The sequence below is a fragment of the Alnus glutinosa genome, chromosome 4, assembly GCF_958979055.1.
Source record: "Alnus glutinosa chromosome 4, dhAlnGlut1.1, whole genome shotgun sequence".
Classification (NCBI taxonomy): Eukaryota; Viridiplantae; Streptophyta; class Magnoliopsida; order Fagales; family Betulaceae; genus Alnus; species Alnus glutinosa.
This window is the reverse complement of record NC_084889.1, coordinates 8,816,881-8,833,872: the sequence shown is the minus strand read 5'-3', so window position 1 is coordinate 8,833,872 and position 16,992 is coordinate 8,816,881. Positions and strand designations below refer to the sequence as shown.

General features: G+C 35.3%; 2 protein-coding genes across 5 annotated transcripts; one reads left to right on the top strand and one right to left on the bottom strand.

Moving 5' to 3' along the window:
• Nucleotides 1–1,082: 1,082 nt before the first annotated feature.
• On the bottom strand, nucleotides 1,083–5,155 carry LOC133867205 (outer envelope pore protein 24B, chloroplastic). The gene is made up of 3 exons (XM_062303916.1): nucleotides 4,909–5,155; nucleotides 4,187–4,546; nucleotides 1,083–1,406 (listed from the first exon to the last, which is right to left on the bottom strand). The coding sequence occupies exons 1-3, from the start codon at nucleotides 5,113–5,115 to the stop codon at nucleotides 1,326–1,328; spliced, it is 648 nt and encodes a 215-aa protein (XP_062159900.1). The 5' UTR covers nucleotides 5,116–5,155; the 3' UTR covers nucleotides 1,083–1,325.
• Nucleotides 5,156–8,867: 3,712 nt separating this feature from the next.
• On the top strand, nucleotides 8,868–15,269 carry LOC133867432 (uncharacterized). 4 transcript variants are annotated; one of them, XM_062304195.1, is made up of 6 exons: nucleotides 8,868–9,075; nucleotides 10,299–12,169; nucleotides 12,252–12,327; nucleotides 13,063–13,436; nucleotides 14,429–14,527; nucleotides 14,671–15,269. In XM_062304195.1, exons 2-6 carry the CDS (start codon nucleotides 10,367–10,369, stop codon nucleotides 14,950–14,952), a joined length of 2,634 nt encoding a protein of 877 aa, XP_062160179.1. In that variant the 5' UTR covers nucleotides 8,868–9,075; nucleotides 10,299–10,366; the 3' UTR covers nucleotides 14,953–15,269. The 4 variants fall into 4 exon arrangements, with proteins under 4 accessions (XP_062160179.1, XP_062160180.1, XP_062160181.1 ...); XM_062304196.1 differs by having other exon boundaries at nucleotides 10,294–12,169; XM_062304197.1 differs by having other exon boundaries at nucleotides 8,868–9,085.
• Nucleotides 15,270–16,992: the final 1,723 nt, after the last annotated feature.

Below are 16,992 nucleotides of genomic sequence, written 5' to 3'. Positions count from 1 at the left end.
CTCACATTTTTTTGTCATTAGTTGTCACGATATCTGAATGAACAACGTAAATTATAGTTATGCACGATCTCGATCTAGAGAGAGAGCTGTATGATTTGATAAATGAGATGATCTATTAAGGCAACGTATTGTTTCATCTTCATAATTCAAATAGGTGTTGCAATCAGATGTTTTCGTCACTCAAATTTCTTACGTGGGAACCATTTTCTCCCAACTACACACAGGCGTACTACTTATAGCAGTTCTACCATAGAAGGAAATGGTTAAAAAGAAAGGGGGAACAAGAGAGGGCAGGATGCTTTCAGAACAAGCACCGATTTTCCAAACATGATTTGCAGGCATAGGCTCTACTTAAAAAGAACAGTCTTTAACAGTTTGAGAATGCTAAGGAAGATATAGCAGTTGTTAAATTAGATCCATAAAAAAAGAGAATATTCTATTTCAACAATCTTCAACATGCAGCACATGCTCGATAAAAATATCTTAAGCTCACATCACATCTCTCGAGATCAAGCACTGCACTTAGTAGGATCTCCTACAATTGACAATTGAGGCATCCGAATTACTCTGCATTTCAGGCAGCCCACAGAATGGTGGATACAACGCCTGCCTGGCCCAGGCAACCTAGGATGCAAGGTTTAGTTGTCCAGAACAGATAAATCTCAGTCTCTTCTTTGTGGATTGCCCGAATTGCACTGCAATTCACACACCATAGCTGTAGGATATTCCGATCCATGCAGTTAATCCAAGGTCAAGCAATCCAAACATAAATAACCCAAGCACAGGTTCCCTGTTCCCCAGTGATTATCAAGTCCGGCCACAATGAAAGAAAATACTAAAATTATTTCCTACTGAAGAAGTTTCACTGACAATTTTCAAGCAAAGAATTTGTCAGTTTCTCTTCCACACACCACATGCATATAAAAGCCGCACCCCCTCAAAACGAGGATGTTTGCGCCATCCAAACAGATAAAATGTGGACAAGGTTTATGTTAAAATCTACCAAAATCTACAGCTGCCGCGCTTGCACATTAAGCTGGTGAAAGAACATGTGGAGTGTGGACAAAATACATTGCAAAAGGTTTAAGGGTTTTCCCCGACAATATAGACCAGAAGTTCGTATTTCAAAAGAGGAACTAGCAGTTCGACAATCAATGTGACTGAGCTGGCCTTTAGCAGTAGATCAGCTCACTTATAAACATACAATGTTCAAGGCCAAAAGAAAAAGCTAAAAGTTGATAGCAGCCAATAGGACGCTGTATCTCCAATCTTAGGAAATTTCAACAAGCAAAATGAAAACAAAAAAAAATTATATTCTGAGATAATCAAATCTCCAGATTCCATGTACTCTCAGCAATTAATTTCGGAACCTTTTTTTCCTCTGCCAAATTGACGGATGCCGAAATCTGGGAGAAACAAATGACTAAAGTTAGAGAACATTGTCAACTAGGAAAAAGTGTGAACAGAAGTACATAACCAATTGTCAACTAGGAATCTAAACAGCTTTTTTATTCTCTGACAGATATCACATAAAGTTGAAAGTTAAGTGCAGACATCTAACTAAACTGTATAAGCATTAGAAATCTCATAAACTCTCAACTAGACATCAAATGATTGAAAGTTAAGTAGAAACCTTTATTTTGCATTATTTAATAAAAAAGAGTCCCATCATAAGAAACGAACGTTCCCACGAAAAATTTCTTAACATTTCCAAGAATTTCTCGATTATAAACTACTAGTATTACACTACATATACAAATCATAAAACATTTCTACAGTTGCTTTACAATACATGGAATATTATTTACCACTTAATTCAATTACAGGAAAACAATGTTTTATACTTGAAAGACATTGACTGCAGTATTTCAGTACAATTATAATGCAACTACCAATATATGTAGTTTTGCCTTTGGCACCCCATGGCTACATCAATGATATTGCTACCATCACTATCCTCTCCACCACGCTACCAATGCCAATGCTGCTACAGACATGTAACCAATACCTATGACATCAGAACCACTACATTCACTCCAACAGCATTGCCAGCACCAAAACCACTACCACAACTATTGCCATGGCCACAAACCCAACTATCATTGCCACCTTCTTTAACATACCCCAACCACCCACTTTCAACACCACCCATGACCAAGGTTGTTAAATCAAGATTCCATCTAAGATCAGTGGGAGGTTATCTGGGGATCATAGGACAAACCACGGATCATAAGATTTTATAAACTATGAAAACAAAAACTAACAACGTAGATATATGATTAAAAAATATATATATTGCAATTAAAGGTCTATATTATGTTTAAAACTAGTAAGTTTTGCACATAACATTATGTTTCAGCTATAAATTTTGGGTCTGAATCTTAAGACTGGGGTTTTTACACTTCCCACTGATATTGGTCAATATAGTTAATCTACCTCTTTCCATTAATTTTTACGTTTTAGTAGGGACCCGGATTGTTTTGAGTTTTTGAGATCATAAAATCATAAAATTTTAAGATGGATTTTCATAATCATGCCCCTGACTGGCAATCAGGCATACAGCACCACCATGACAAACACCAATTTCAAAATTTTCAATATAGTATTACAACAGACATGATTACTAAGTATCTCATCTACAAATGTTCAAAAATGCGGCTTTCTTATCTTCCAAAAATCTAGTGAACACGTGAGTTCTGGATTGAAACTAAAAGAAAATTGATATGAAATTTGATATACATGACAAGCATGTGAAGGATATAGTTCAGCTGTAGCTCTGGCAAAATATTGACCTAATGAAAAGTTTTAGAGTGGTGTAACATTACAAAAAGTTACACCAGCTGTAACTTGAACCAACCCTATATACATATAAACATGCATACATATGTATATGCAAAATATGGTACCTCTTACCACTGGCTCTTCACCAATTCCTAGAGTTAATGAAAATAACAATTTCCAAATTTAAGTGCTCATATGTGTCTACGTATGTAGCAAGCTAATGTTAGCACCGTCCATCCCTAGTTATTAGAGAACTCATTCAGACTATTGCTGGAAAGCTAGGGAGACTTGTAAAAATCTATGAGCCTTACTCACTCTTAAAAGACGCCTTAAGAGAGAAGAGGTGTCAATGGCTTATAAAGTGCCCATATTATATATCTTTTGGTGATGTGGGACACTTTAACACACTTTAACACGCCCCCTCACGTGTGGCAACATTTTGGCCAAATACGTGTTCAACATCAGGAGGAAAATGCCATCATCGTCCAATGAACCTGCTCTGATACCATGTAAAAGTCCATTAACATTACTCACTCTGAAAAGACACATTTAAAGAGAAGGGGTGTCCATGACTTATAAACTTCTCATGTCAGTAATCTCTTTGCGATGTGAGACATTTTAACATGCCTCCTCACGTGTGACATCTTTGACCAAACACGTGTTCAATAACGGGAGGAAAATGCCCAACATCGTCAATGGAACCTGCTCTGACACCATGTAAAAGTCAATGAGCCTTAATCACTCTCAAAATACACCTTGAGAGATGAGGGGTGTCCATGGCCTATAAAGTATCAAGGTCATGTGTCTTTTGACGATATGTGACACTTTAACACACCCCCTCACGTGTGGCAACTTTGGCCAAACACGTATTCAACATCGAGAGGGAAAGGCTCATCATCGTCCTAGAAACCCGTTCTGATACCATGTAAAAGTCCATGAGCCTTACTCTCAAAAAACGCATTGAGAAATGAGATGTGTCCATGACTTATAAAGTGCGCAGGTCATGTATCTCTTGCTGACGTGGAACACTTTAACAAGACTTTGACAGATTTCTTTAGTTTAATCATTAGATTCGATTTAGATAGGTTTAGGAATACACCCCCAATGAGCTTCTAAAATATACAAAATCATGATTAAATCTTCTCCCAGCAATCAATTGGCACATTCTAATTCCAATCACATTTTGATTTTCCCAAACAGGTCAGTTATCAAAGTTCTTATATTTTATGCATAAATAGCAAAATGCAACCTCAACTGCCTCATTTTAGCTCTAAAACACTGAATAGCAATTCAAATGTGGAACTACAATCAATACAGATGCTAATTTAAACATCCCATTCTCAGCACAACTAGGAAAAGCAAGTCTTAGAAAACACCCATAACACAAGAAAAATAATTTATGTACCTTGAAAGAGCCGTTCTGCTTCGAGTTCCTCAACCACTCCAGTCCCAAAACTTGGCTCGATGTCTGGTACGTGGCCCTCAACACATCATCGTCATAAACCTTCCGCGCCACTGCAAAGTCCCAGGTATTCTTTGCCCAATCGTAGCACGGTTCAAACGTTGTCACTCCTCCATGCACATAAGCGTACTTCAACTTGAAATTTCCCGAGCCAAGTGCGTGATTCACCGACAGCTTGTTAGCCGAATCAACCACCAGGGTTCCATCCAAAATGGTCCTGTTGTCTCCTCTGCTGTGAATGTAAGTCAGATTCAATGGTTTCTCCGCAATCCTAACTGTGTTCATGAACTGAAACCGAAAATCCTGCTCCACACACCGCAATATTGACAAGGATAATAACAGCTCTGGTCATACACACATCTGTCATACCTAACTACTATATGCGTGTGTACTAAAATATAAGAAACCTAATACTCTGTTTGGTAACTGAGAAATTCAAGGAAATTGTTTACACTTTATAATCTTAAAACAACCATTTCACCTCTAACCTGCTACATGATTCAAGATCTTATGACTAAACCCTAACTCACCGTTACACTAAACGAAATAACACCCAAAAAAAAGAGGCTGAATTTTAACACAATAATAGCAATCACTTACAATAACGACTTATTATTAACCAAACATGGCTTTACTCGAAATTGTTTGGGGCAAACAGGGAGTACCTTTTTGGGGACGTTGTAGTCAGCGATGAAGAATCCAGGTTTCTCGACGGCTAGAGCCAAGCCGGTTAAGCTGGGGCCGTTGACGACAGTAGCGTCGGTCAAGGAAGCTCGCAGCTTGACATCTCCGGCATTAAAAACGAAAGAGGCGGCAGCGGCTGGGCCGCTGCTTTTCTCCGTTTCGAATCTGCCCTTCAAAGATGCCTTCATTTTGGGAGAGAGTCGAGAGACAGCGAGAGCAACAAACGGAAATGTCAAGAGCGGCTTATTTATTTGATTTTTGGCTTTGTGAATACATGTCTGGCGGTTGGTGGGTCAGGGTGCACAACAAGTATTCATGCACTCACGGGACCCACTCCACTTTGGCTTGTAGTAGTGCACTTGTTTTGTGCACCGTGAATATTTTGAGCATTTCCCTTTTTTTTCAATCTGGTTGGTCAGAGGTTTATCTGGGTTTATATTGGCCTTTTGAATTTCGAATGCAAATGTTAATATGTTTTTTTATTATTATTATTTAAAAATTAATAAATATCAATGTCATTATTCACGTCACTTTCTTCAAATTTTGAAGAACCAAGCCTTAAAATCACCATTCATACATTTTTTTTTGGGAAAAGTACACATAACCCCCTCAAACTACCACTCAATTGTCAATGTACCCCATAAACTACCAATTGTGTCAATCTCCCCCCCTAAACTACCAGAAAATGTCAATGCCCCCCCTAAGACCAACAAAAAGACAAAAATGACCCTAATTTTTTTTTAGTAAGACAAAAATGTCCTCATAAATTCAAAAAAGTTAAAACTAAAACTAAAAAAACTTAAGAATAATAATAATAAAAAATTTTAAAAAATTAAATAAAAAACGAAAAAAAATATTTTAAAAAAAAAGAACAAATTTTTTAATTTTTTTTTAAAAGTAAATAAAAAATAACTGATTTTTTTTAAAAAAAAAACAAATGAAAAAAATAAAAAAATAAAAAAACCAGTTTTTATTAAATTATAAAACGAAAAATAACAAATTTTTTTAAAGAAAAAAAACAAAAAATAACTGAAATTTATTTATTTTTTAAAAAAATAAAACAAATGAAAAGAAAAAAACAGTTTTTATTAAATTAAAAAACGAAAAAGAACATTTTTTTTTAAAAAAAAAACGAAAAAACAAAAAATAACTGAAATTTATTTATTTATTTTTTAAAAAATAAAACAAATGAAAAAAAACCAGTTTTTATTAAATTAAAAAAACGAAAAAGAACAATTTTTTAAAAAAAAAAAATGGAAAAAAAACTGAAAATTATTATTTAAAAAAAAAATAAAAAACAGTTTTAATTTTTAATTTTTTTTTTGGAATAATTTTTTGTTATTTTATATTTTTTTAATAATTTTTTTTAGTTTTTATTTTATTTTAATAATTTTATGAAGGGCATTTTTGTCATTAGGGGGACATTGACATTTTTTGGTAGTTTAAGGGGGGAGATTGACACAATTGGTAGTTTGGGGGGTACATTGACAATGATGTGGTAGTTTGAGGGGGTTATGTGTACTTTTCTCTTTTTTTTTTCTCTCATTATTCATTTTCCTTCAACTTCATAAAAAACTCTTCTTACTCTCACCCCTCATTCTCTCTCTTCTAACTTAATAAATAAATAATGCAAAATAAATAAAAAGAAAAAAAAAATGAGGCATTCTCTCAAATAAAGAATATGATATATAGTATTTTTCAAAAGAGAAAAAGGAAGGTTGTTCTTTAAAATTTGAAGAAAAATTTAAAACATCCCATGTGGATATAATTTTTACAAACTGGTGTTACAGTTCATGTAATATTTACTACGCCAGTTACTAAAATATGAACTGTCATGTTATTGCACTTATAAACTGATATCGCAGTTTACGTAACATTTTTTAGGCCAACCACTAGAATATAAAATGTCACACGACAATCTACATGGCATTCATTTTTACAATGTGAGTTTGAAAATTATAAGGCATTGTAATAAAAGAAATACTCCAAATATTTTATATTTTAATAATAATAATTAATTTTAAAAATGCATTAATATCATGCTGGTGTTTTCTAAATAAGACCTCACTCTTTGTTTATATATTTTTAAATTAAACCCTTGAATTATACCACGAGATTAAATGAAATAAAAATGAACACAGACCTAGCCTTAATCGCAGCCAGTTATCAAAGATTATTCATGTCTACACCAATAAGATAATTGTTTTGGAATTACCCAACTTTTTTTTTTCAGGCCAATTGAAAGTTGAGAGGACTTTTCTCAATTTTATTTTAATATTTCTTGGCAGAAATAATTGATTTTATTACAATTTTGAAGTTCATACCATGTAATATTAAAATTCAATAGTGTATAGTATTCTAAAGGATTTGTACCTCAAGTTGAAGTTGAACTTCATTTTCTCTCTCTTTTGTTATCATTTTCTCCATAACCTTCTCCCTTACAGTGGTGTCCTTGGCCGGGGGAGGGAGGTTCCAAACCCCCCTCCTCCTGGTTTTTCTTCTTCTCTTAGCCCTTAGGTTTTGGTTCCTCCCTGGTTGTTTCAGTGGAGGCTAGAGTCTCCTAGTCACTAGAACTGTGGAATTTTGAGTCCCCCGGGCTTTTTCCGGTGGTAGTTTTAGTTTTCCTAGTCCGGTTGGTCTATGGAAGTTTGTATAGTTTTCTAGTTCCTTTAGTTGTTTGTTCGTGGCAGGAAAACACTCCAAAGGAGTTCCAGTGGAGGAGAGCTCGCCGCTCGTGTCACTGGTGGAGAGATTTGGTCGTGCCTCAGTTTGTATCATTCTTTGAAGCTAGATTTGCGCTGATCCACCGCCTTCTAGTTGACACGTGCCCCCCAGCCATGCTCGTCGTCAACCTCTGGTTCAGCCATTGCCCGCTGCAGACGGAAAGCTCATCGAGAGTCGGCGCGTGGTCATCACGCGCCAGGGGGTTCTACACTTTGGGCCGCGCGTGATGGGCACGTTCTGCATCTTTTGCCATTCCTGGTGGTGCACGGGAGTTCCTTGTGTTAGGGGAAGGGCTTTACGATTATGTTGATAAATTAAAGCCTAGAATAAATCCTTCATCAACTATTCAAATAATAAATCATTTCTCTAGATTTACCGAATATAATTCTATAAATTAAGGAAAAATTATTTTCATAAAATATAAAGAATTCTCATTATTCTCAAAGTTAAAATACTTAAATCGTTGGAGTTAAAATTATAGGTGTTACACTTGCATTAAAAAGACAAAGTCTTTTTTCTTTTTCTTTTTTTTTTTGTTGTCTAGTCTATTAAATTGAGATTTATTTTTATTACTTCGTTGTTAAGCTGAATTGTTGTTGTTCACGTTTTTGTCTCGACATTAATTATTTTACAACTTTCTCATTTATTTTTTCGTGACGCTCATAGTTTTCTCATTCGCAGCAGCTTGTTTAAGCATGGGTAATAAGTGCGGCCCGCTTAAAAGCGGTACTATTGATATTTTCAATACTTTATGCTCAAAGGCTTATGCCGAGGGGACTTAATATACATGTGCGGAGCTAAACGTTTGTTGTTGCATTTACATCGCAAGTGTTGTTGCTTGACGAACAAGAATTTAACCCATTCAATCTCATGAAATAGGGTTATCTTTGATTGCTTACCCAATGTATCGATTTAGGCTCAAATAGATGAAAGAAATAGGAAGAAATAGGAAGAAAATGGAAGTGGGTAGGGGAGATAGTTGTTGTTGAGAATAAATTTGAATGAATAAAGTAAATATATGCTATTTTCAGCAACATTTTATAACATTTGATGGAGAACAAATTTTCATAAAAAAAATAAAAATAAAATTGAGATTTATATTTTAGTACATATAATTATTACACACATTTTGTTATAAAACATGTAATTCTCATGTAAGACAAATAAAAGCCACGTGTTATAGACCGGAATTAGAGGAATATCCAAACTTTGTTCTTTCAAAAACGTCGTCAGTACAGTATTTTACTCAAGAAAAAGCAGCCCTTCCCGCCAAACAAGTCTGGCGCGACAGCTCTGAAAGCTATTTCCGCTTTTAGCCCCAGTCCACACTTCTCTATCTCCATCTATCGGCCGGAACTCCCATTTCACGATCTAGTCCCAGCTCCTCTCTGCCTCTCCTGGTGAAACGGAGCGTTTACTCTCTGGTAAGCACATGTAAGCTCCCTTTTTTTTTTTTTAATTATTTTTTAGATCTGCATCTTGAGGGCTTAGTGTTTCATCAAAGAGTTAGATCTGCGCGTCAGCGGCGCCGTTTCGTTTTTCGATATTTTTCTCAGATTATCGAACCTTTTTTGGAGGGATTTTTTTTTTTTTTTTAATGAGTTTTGGATATTAGGTTTATGGATTGCTTTTATTATATTTGGACCTAGGGTTTCTGTGGACGAAAATGCGATTGGTTGATTTTGTACATTTCCACGTTGATGCGTTTTCCACATGAACATTTTGAGAAATTTGGGGTGCAAGGCTGTGTTTGGCTGTAAGGAATTGGGAATTTTGGATTTGGAGGTCTCAATTCCCCTTCCACCGTATGGTTTCTGCATCTAGCATTGGATTTAGAATTGAATTTTACCTCCTTAGGCCTCAAATTCTTAAAGATATTTTCCATAGTAGATGCAGATTGCTATAATTGCAGAGAATTGATATTCCAAGTCGAATCTGATGTTATGCAATTAAACACAACCCTTAGCTGAGCTCCCACAAATCTTTTTTTTTTTTTTGAACTACTTATGTTCAAAATTTCTTGCTTACCTAGAGTCAAAATTGGATATCTATAGTTATAATCTTTTAAATAAAGGTATTTTTTTTTTCTTTTAAGTCAATAATTTATTGTTTTGATGATTTCCCATGTCTCCCCATGTTTTTACATTGCTCATGCATTCACTATTGTTGCTCCATCCAGGTTGATAGATAGCTATAACGTATAAAGTTTCATGGTCCATTTTTTTTTTTTAATTATTTTTTTTCTTTTAATTATCATGTTCTCCAAACTTGGTTATAAATAAAGAAAAGTTACTTTCTCCAAAGTTGGTGATTCTAATTATGCTGTATAGCGTGAACTCCGTGAAAAGTAAATAAATATCATTTTATCTATCATGCATTAGTTTATGTGCAGTAGACTTCTTGTGAGAAGGAGAATTTCCAATATTTCTTTCATGTCCTTGTCTGAGCCAGCAATCTTGTGAATGGAAAGTTGTTATCTTTTATTGGGACTGTTTGGTTATTTGTGAGGTAGTTCCTAAGAAAAAGGGTATGTTTTAGTTAGCACTTTTACCATCGTTGGGCACACTGTACCATTTATGATCACTTTGATTCTGTGTTATTAAATTTTGCCTGTTTATGAGTAAAGTTTCTGTTTGCTTCAGGACAGGCATTTTAGCTACTGTAGTGAACGTGTACCTGAACTAAAGCAAAGAGTATAAGTTTCATCATCATCTAATGGATTTAAGGAGTTGCAGTCATTTGCACTTTATCCAAGCTGTTGAAGGTGGTTTGGTGACAAAAATCCTCAATATTACTCGTGGAAGGCCTGCACTCAAGTTGAGGAAGCTCCAAGAAATATATGAGGCTGTAGATGCCAAAAATCACGATTTGCTTCCAACACTTCGTCCAAAGAATGAGTTTGAGAGTTTTTCGTTTGACAATGATAGGATTGAGGTCAAAAGCCCGCGTCTACATATGGTGTACAGAAGAACGATCAAAAGGGAGCCTGAAACTTCCGACTTATTTTGCAATGGTGATGAAGAGAGAATTAATAGTGACTCAGGTGATTCAGGATTTGGCAATATGACATTGAAGCAAATAAAGGAGAGATGTAAAGCGAAGAAAAGGAAACATTCAAAATATGTTGAACTAAGTAAAGAAACTTCTGAAACTTACTCCAGTTTAGAACAAGTCCAAACAGAGGAAGAAGATTTTGATCTCAAGGAGCCTCTCAGTAGTTTGAAATCTAAACTTTCAAAGAATACGAAGGTGAAGAAAAAGCGCATGAAAAACCATGTCTCATCTTCACCTCAAAGAGCCATATCAATTGTTAAATCTGAATATGTTTCGGAGACTCAGGTGTCAATTTTTTTGACAAAAGAACCAAAACATTGTGTTACTAATGAAGTGTGTTATGAATATATGGAACCTGCAGATCCCAAGTCTTTTCAGAATGTAAGGTCCCCATGTGAGGATTTTGTGAAGCGAGATAATACAGAAACAACCAGTCACGAGATAACTCTCAGTAGTTTGAAATCTAAACTTTCAAAGAATGTGAAGGCGAAGAAAAAGCGCGTGAAAAACCATGTCTCAACTTCACCTCAAAGAGCCGTATCAATTGTTAAATCTGAACAGGTCCCAAGTGATGAAGTATTGCCGCAATCTGGTGGGGATTTGTGGCCAGCTATCAATATTAAAGTTGATGTTCCTGAACCTGATTGCTCAGACTGCCAAAGTATTGGTGGCGATCCTTCCTTGCTTTGTGATGAGCCAGGGGGTTCGTCTGGAATGATATCTAGTGAGCTGTGTGAGACAGCTAATGAATATGTTTCAGAGACTCAGCTGTCAATATTTTTGACAAAGGAACCAAAACATTGTGTTGCTAATGAAGTGTGTTATGAATATATGGAACTTGCAGATCCCAAGTCTTTTCAGAATGTAAGGTCCCCATGTGAGGATTCTGTGAAGCGAGATAATACAGAAACAACCAATCATGAGTGCTCAGATTTTCCTGTACCAGAATCTGAGATAGAAATCCATCCAGTTCCTAATGACACCTTCACAGAAATCATTTCTTCATCAACAGATCATAGTTCTTATATTTCTGGTATCTCTCAAAGTAGCCCTTGTATGAATGAAATATCGCATAATGGCAATGATATTGAGGTTCAAGTGCCGCATATGACCATTCATAAGAGCCCTCAAGGCATGGAACTATGTGGTGGAGATGATGCATATGTATTTGAGGATAGCATCACAGCTGATTTACCTTCTAATCCTGAAGTAAGTGTTATAGCCAGCTCTACCTGTGACCGTAGCTTGAGTCCTAATAGCTGTTTGGGTTCTATTGAGGATAATTCACCTACAACTGGAGAGAATCAACCCCAAAAGTCTGCCTGTTCTAATGCAGAGATAAATGTCTCAGTAGGGATCCATCCCTTTGATGCTACGGATGAGCTTATAACAACAGTTGGATTTGGATATTGTCATGGTTCAAAACCGCAGCATCCTCCTGAGAGGCTGTTTGCAACCAGAAAGGTATGTGAATGTCAATTGTATATTTATTTGGCTTGATTTACATAGTTGGATCTTGTTTTTCATCATGTGTTTTCACCTTCAGGCCATTTCTCCAACTTCTCGGGAAAGACTCCTCCAGGCTATGGATTCCTTTGAGTTACCTGACGATGAATATTACAGTAAGTGTATGAAACCTTCATGTTTATGCCAAATGCATTTCGTTCCTATGAGGTGTTTAGATGACAAAGATAATCCAGGGTGTGCCTAGTATTAAAAATTAAAAGCCATATTAAATGTATAAAGATTAAAATATGCGGTAAATCATGCAAACATATAGCAGCGGCGATATATCAAAATCTTTTTTAAGTCTTTTTGAAATCTCCTCTTACTAAATTGATCCAAAAGAGTGAAGGAAAACAACAAGGAAAGACTAACATGGAGTTCATCATACTGTTTAAAAGCAAAACCAGTTGAATAGTCAGTGAGAATTATCGAGTATCATTTCAGGTTCCCCATTTCAGAGTTGTAACAACTGTTAATTCATGGAACAACGAACCATTCTTGTGCTGCTAAAGAGAAGCAGAGGGCTTTCTTGGAACTGTGTCAACTATAAATGTTCCATGAATCCATGTGTTTTGCATTTATTTTAAAAGATGTTTTTGGTATCACCTAACTCTCAAAATAAGGGAAGCTTTCTTTTTACAACTTCTCAAAAATAAGATCATGACTGATGCTGAGAAATGACTTTGGTTCTGTCATTCAAATTTCATTTTTAGTGATTTTGTCATCGTTTCATTATATGTATATATATATATATATATTTTTATCTTATTATTGTTATGATCAAAGCACTTTGAGATTCTCTGTGCCCATTTACTATCTGATTTATTTGTTTTGTGCCGTGATGATTTAAGAATGTAGGAGGGAATACTTTGGGAAGAATAAGTTTGGAAGAGTTGAAGGACCTGATTGGATCAGGGGATCTGAATTGAATATTACCCCCCCAAAAATTACTAGGAAACCAAAGAATTATAAGAGAGGCTTCCATCCCTCAGGTGCTCCCAAGGTTCCTTATCTTTCTTGTGCTGCACCGCGTTTCAGCACTGGGTGCACCTCCATCCAAAGCTGTTCACAGAGTGCCATAGATTTCTCACAGCAGCAGATGAAAGACTTTGAATGTCTTGCTATGAAACTTACAAAGGAGTTGAAGACCATGAAGGACATTTTGGAAGAGAGGTTGATCCCTCAAGCCTGTCCAGCTTCTTCCTTGAAATATAACGTGGATAGGGTGAGTTATTATATGTAAACTGAAAATAGATGTTTACTTTTTAGGAGGTAAAGAAGTATTATATGTTGAACTGGGTTTTGTAGCTGAAAAATCTTCCGTTTTGTTTTGTTTTTCAAATTTATTAAGATGCCATAATTTCAGTAAATATAAATCAAAGTAATGTTTACAGTTTAGTATTATTGCATATCGTACAGTGTCACTGGATTCCCATTTGCTATGGATCCTTGACACTTTGATGGTTGAATCAATAAGATGCATGCTCATGCGTCCCTCTATCTCAGTTAATCTTACTTGTTACCTACTTTGATGTCTTATATTGGTCTTTAGAGGTAGTGGGGCTTATCAAACTGTCTTAACATTGGCTTGCTTCATTGATAATGTTTGGGTTTTCCTTTTTACTATATGATTTTCTTAATGTTGTGTTTGAACTGTGTGGAGGTTTACAATCCATAGATTAATTTACTTTTCCTTCTTTATTTGGGAGACTCTCTTTGTGAGTTTTTTTTTTTCCTTGGTTTATTTATAAATGGGCAAGTGTAATCTACTCCTCATGTGTGTAATGGTTGATTTAACAGCGGTGATAGGATAGCTTTGGCTTGTTTGACTTCCATACAAGTTAAAACTGGACTCATTGTTGATGAATCACGTCCAACTTTAATGCTCCTATAAAGCTTGCTTGATGCCTTTGTCTCCTTGCTAATATCCTTGAATGCCTTGATCAGCATGTTGCGTTTAATAGAATATAGATTCTTAGTTCTGCATACTATAAACTGAAATTTAAAACTTCTCTTGAAACTTTGTTAAAGTAAAACTACTGTCGTCTTATATGGTTTATAGTTGCTCGTATAGAAATTTTTACATAATTCTACAAGTGTACACAAATGTATATGTGCATATAGAAATCTTTTTCGGTGATGAGTATTATTAAAAAAGAAGAAGAAGCATGCGTATAGATATCATCCTTCTCTTAAGAGCATCCTGTATATTGGCAGGCAAGAATGGCCATTAACAGTGCGACAAGAGTTGAAGAAGGCACAAGAAGATGGATTTCCATGATGTCAAGGGACTGCAACCGCTTTTGTAGAATCATGGTTTGTTCCTTTTCTCATACTATTGAAGAGAGAAGAAGCAGAAACGTCTTATTTGGGTCTTGATAATTGAAACAAAATGATTAATTACTTGTTCATGGCATTGAGGTATTTTTTTTAGATTTATTTCCTTCTGTTAATTGCAGAGAATGACTGAGAAAGGTTCTGGTTCTTCCGGAAATGTAGTCCAAAAGGAAACGAAGAAATCTACTTTTGCTGATGAAGCTGTTGGAATTTCGGTCAATCAATGTCAGGGATTGACTGAGACAGGTTCTGCTTCTTCAGGAAACGCAGTCCACAAGGAGAGGAAGAAAATTAGTTTTGCCGATGAAGCTGGTGGAAAGCTCTGCCATGTCAGGCTTTTTGAGGATGACACGGCATCTTTGTTGGAATCTAATACTGAAAAGCAGGTACTGCTGGTTGATTAACTTAGAGACACTTGATTGTTGTAAAATTACATTTTTGGTATCTCTTAGATAGAGCCAAAGGGAAATCGCTTGTTATGGAGGATAGTGTACCATACGTCTGCTGCATAAAAGTTTTGAGGCAGGCCTGAAGCAGCAATATCGATCTCCTGTTCCGGTAACAGTCTTATTCTTGTTCATATTTCCATTGATATGCACTGTACTGTATCCGTGTGAAGGGAACTAAACATTAACATGAAGGGATTGTTGATTTTTGGAAAAAATAATTACTAGTTGAAGATTTGTTTTAGTATCGATCTCAGTGGTTGATCTTTTATCAACTTTTGCAAATTATTAATTCATACAAAGAGAATAGAATATAAATCCCAATATTTCACTTGACCCTTTACATTCCTCACCAGTGAATCAAAATTCTACACTAAAACCACTGGAATCTTGGATACTTTCTGTGTCTGTGTATTAGGTAATTGAGGAATGCTAGAATTCTTTTTAGTGTTCTTCTTATGTCCATCTGGAAGGATATAAATGTAATAAAAAATTTAAAAAATTGCATCCATATCATCTAAAAACACTTAGAAGTAATTTTTTTTATTACATTTATGTCATTTCAGATGAACACCAGAAGAACACTAGAAGGAACTCTAGCATTCCTCTAGGTAATTATAAGACCATACTATACACTACAAGTTATTATGTTAGTGACTTAGTGTCACATAAAACCCATCAGCGTGGCGTCATGCACCAAGATTAATGACGCACCAAGATTAATGCCATTACGGGTGAAGTCAATTGTTGATACCAAATACAAATTGGCTATGTTTGCTGTTAATTCTTGTTTTCTATTTTCAGTTTGAATTTTTCACTCTTTTCAAATGCATTAATTAGCAAACAACTCAAAATACAGACATTTTCAAAATACAAAGTACTTTCTATAAAGCTGTATTCTTACCTTATTATAATAATATTTTAACAAAACAAGTGTTTAATTTTTGAAAGGGTAAGAGCAAAGCAGAACCTTGGGGGGTCCCAAGCCACCCCAAAATTTAATATCATTAAAATTTGAAATTTTCTTTTAAAGTTCAGGTATTTTAATGAAATGGACCTCCCAAAAATTATTTTTACCGTGAATATTTTTTTTTTTTTTTTTTTTTTAGTTTTGTCCCCCATTTCCTAAAATTCTAATTTTACCTTTGGGTAGGAGTTAACTTATTATTTAAAAAAATTTAAATTTTTAAAAAAATGAATAAAGTGGTTGTGTGGCAACTATAAGGGGAGGGGTCGTTATGTGGCCACCTCGACCAGATCGGGGTGGTTGCATAGGCACCACAGTAGGCTTGGATGGTTGCCTGCCCACCAAAAATAGGTAGGGGTGGTTGTATGGCCACTTCGATCTGGCTAAGGTGATTGCATAGTTGTGGTCGTGTGGCCACTACAACAAACATGAGATGAAAACATAGCCATCACAATATGTTTGAAATGGCCATGCAGCCACCACAAAAAGGCATTGGCCACTGCGACTACTCTTGTATTGCTTGAGGTGGCCACATCATCATCCTGACTAGATCAGGGTGGCCCCTCTCCTCTATTGAGGGTGGCCAAACGACCATTTTCCTTTTTTAATTTTTTATGAAGGAGGATATAATTCTACATTTATTTGAGGTTTGTTCAAAAAATCACATTTATTCCATAAAAAAACATTTTCTCAAATATAAACATTTGTAAAAATATTTCTCCCTTTCATGCCATGTCAAAATACCTTCTAAAACTAAAATCACAACGCACTTATCCAATTACTTTTAACAAACATAAATAGTAAATTTTATCGCAACAAAAACACAAGCTATATAAAGTTACAAAAATGCCCTTATCAATAATCCTGGTCCAAGCAACGTCTATTTCACAAATGATATGCATGGCATTTTCTGCTAGTAGCATCAAATAGTAAATTTTATCACAACAACAAACCCCTTAAAAGTTAAAAACACAAGCCACGTCTATTACGCAAATGAGAAACTTAGCCAAAAATAAATAAATAAAACTATG

Excerpts from the sequence above, each read along its gene's own strand:
- LOC133867205 (XM_062303916.1), bottom strand. The coding sequence starts at position 5,115 with ATGAAGGCATCTTTGAAGGGCAGATTCGAAACGGAGAAAAGCAGCGGC. Across the intron at positions 4,547-4,908 it reads ACTACAACGTCCCCAAAAAG|GATTTTCGGTTTCAGTTCAT; the intron begins GTACTCCCTGTT and ends TGTGTGGAGCAG. Across the intron at positions 1,407-4,186 it reads AGCAGAACGGCTCTTTCAAG|ATTTCGGCATCCGTCAATTT; the intron begins GTACATAAATTA and ends TGTTTCTCCCAG.
- LOC133867432 (XM_062304195.1), top strand. The coding sequence starts at position 10,367 with ATGGATTTAAGGAGTTGCAGTCATTTGCACTTTATCCAAGCTGTTGAA. Across the intron at positions 13,437-14,428 it reads TGAAATATAACGTGGATAGG|GCAAGAATGGCCATTAACAG; the intron begins GTGAGTTATTAT and ends GTATATTGGCAG. Across the intron at positions 14,528-14,670 it reads ACCGCTTTTGTAGAATCATG|AGAATGACTGAGAAAGGTTC; the intron begins GTTTGTTCCTTT and ends TGTTAATTGCAG.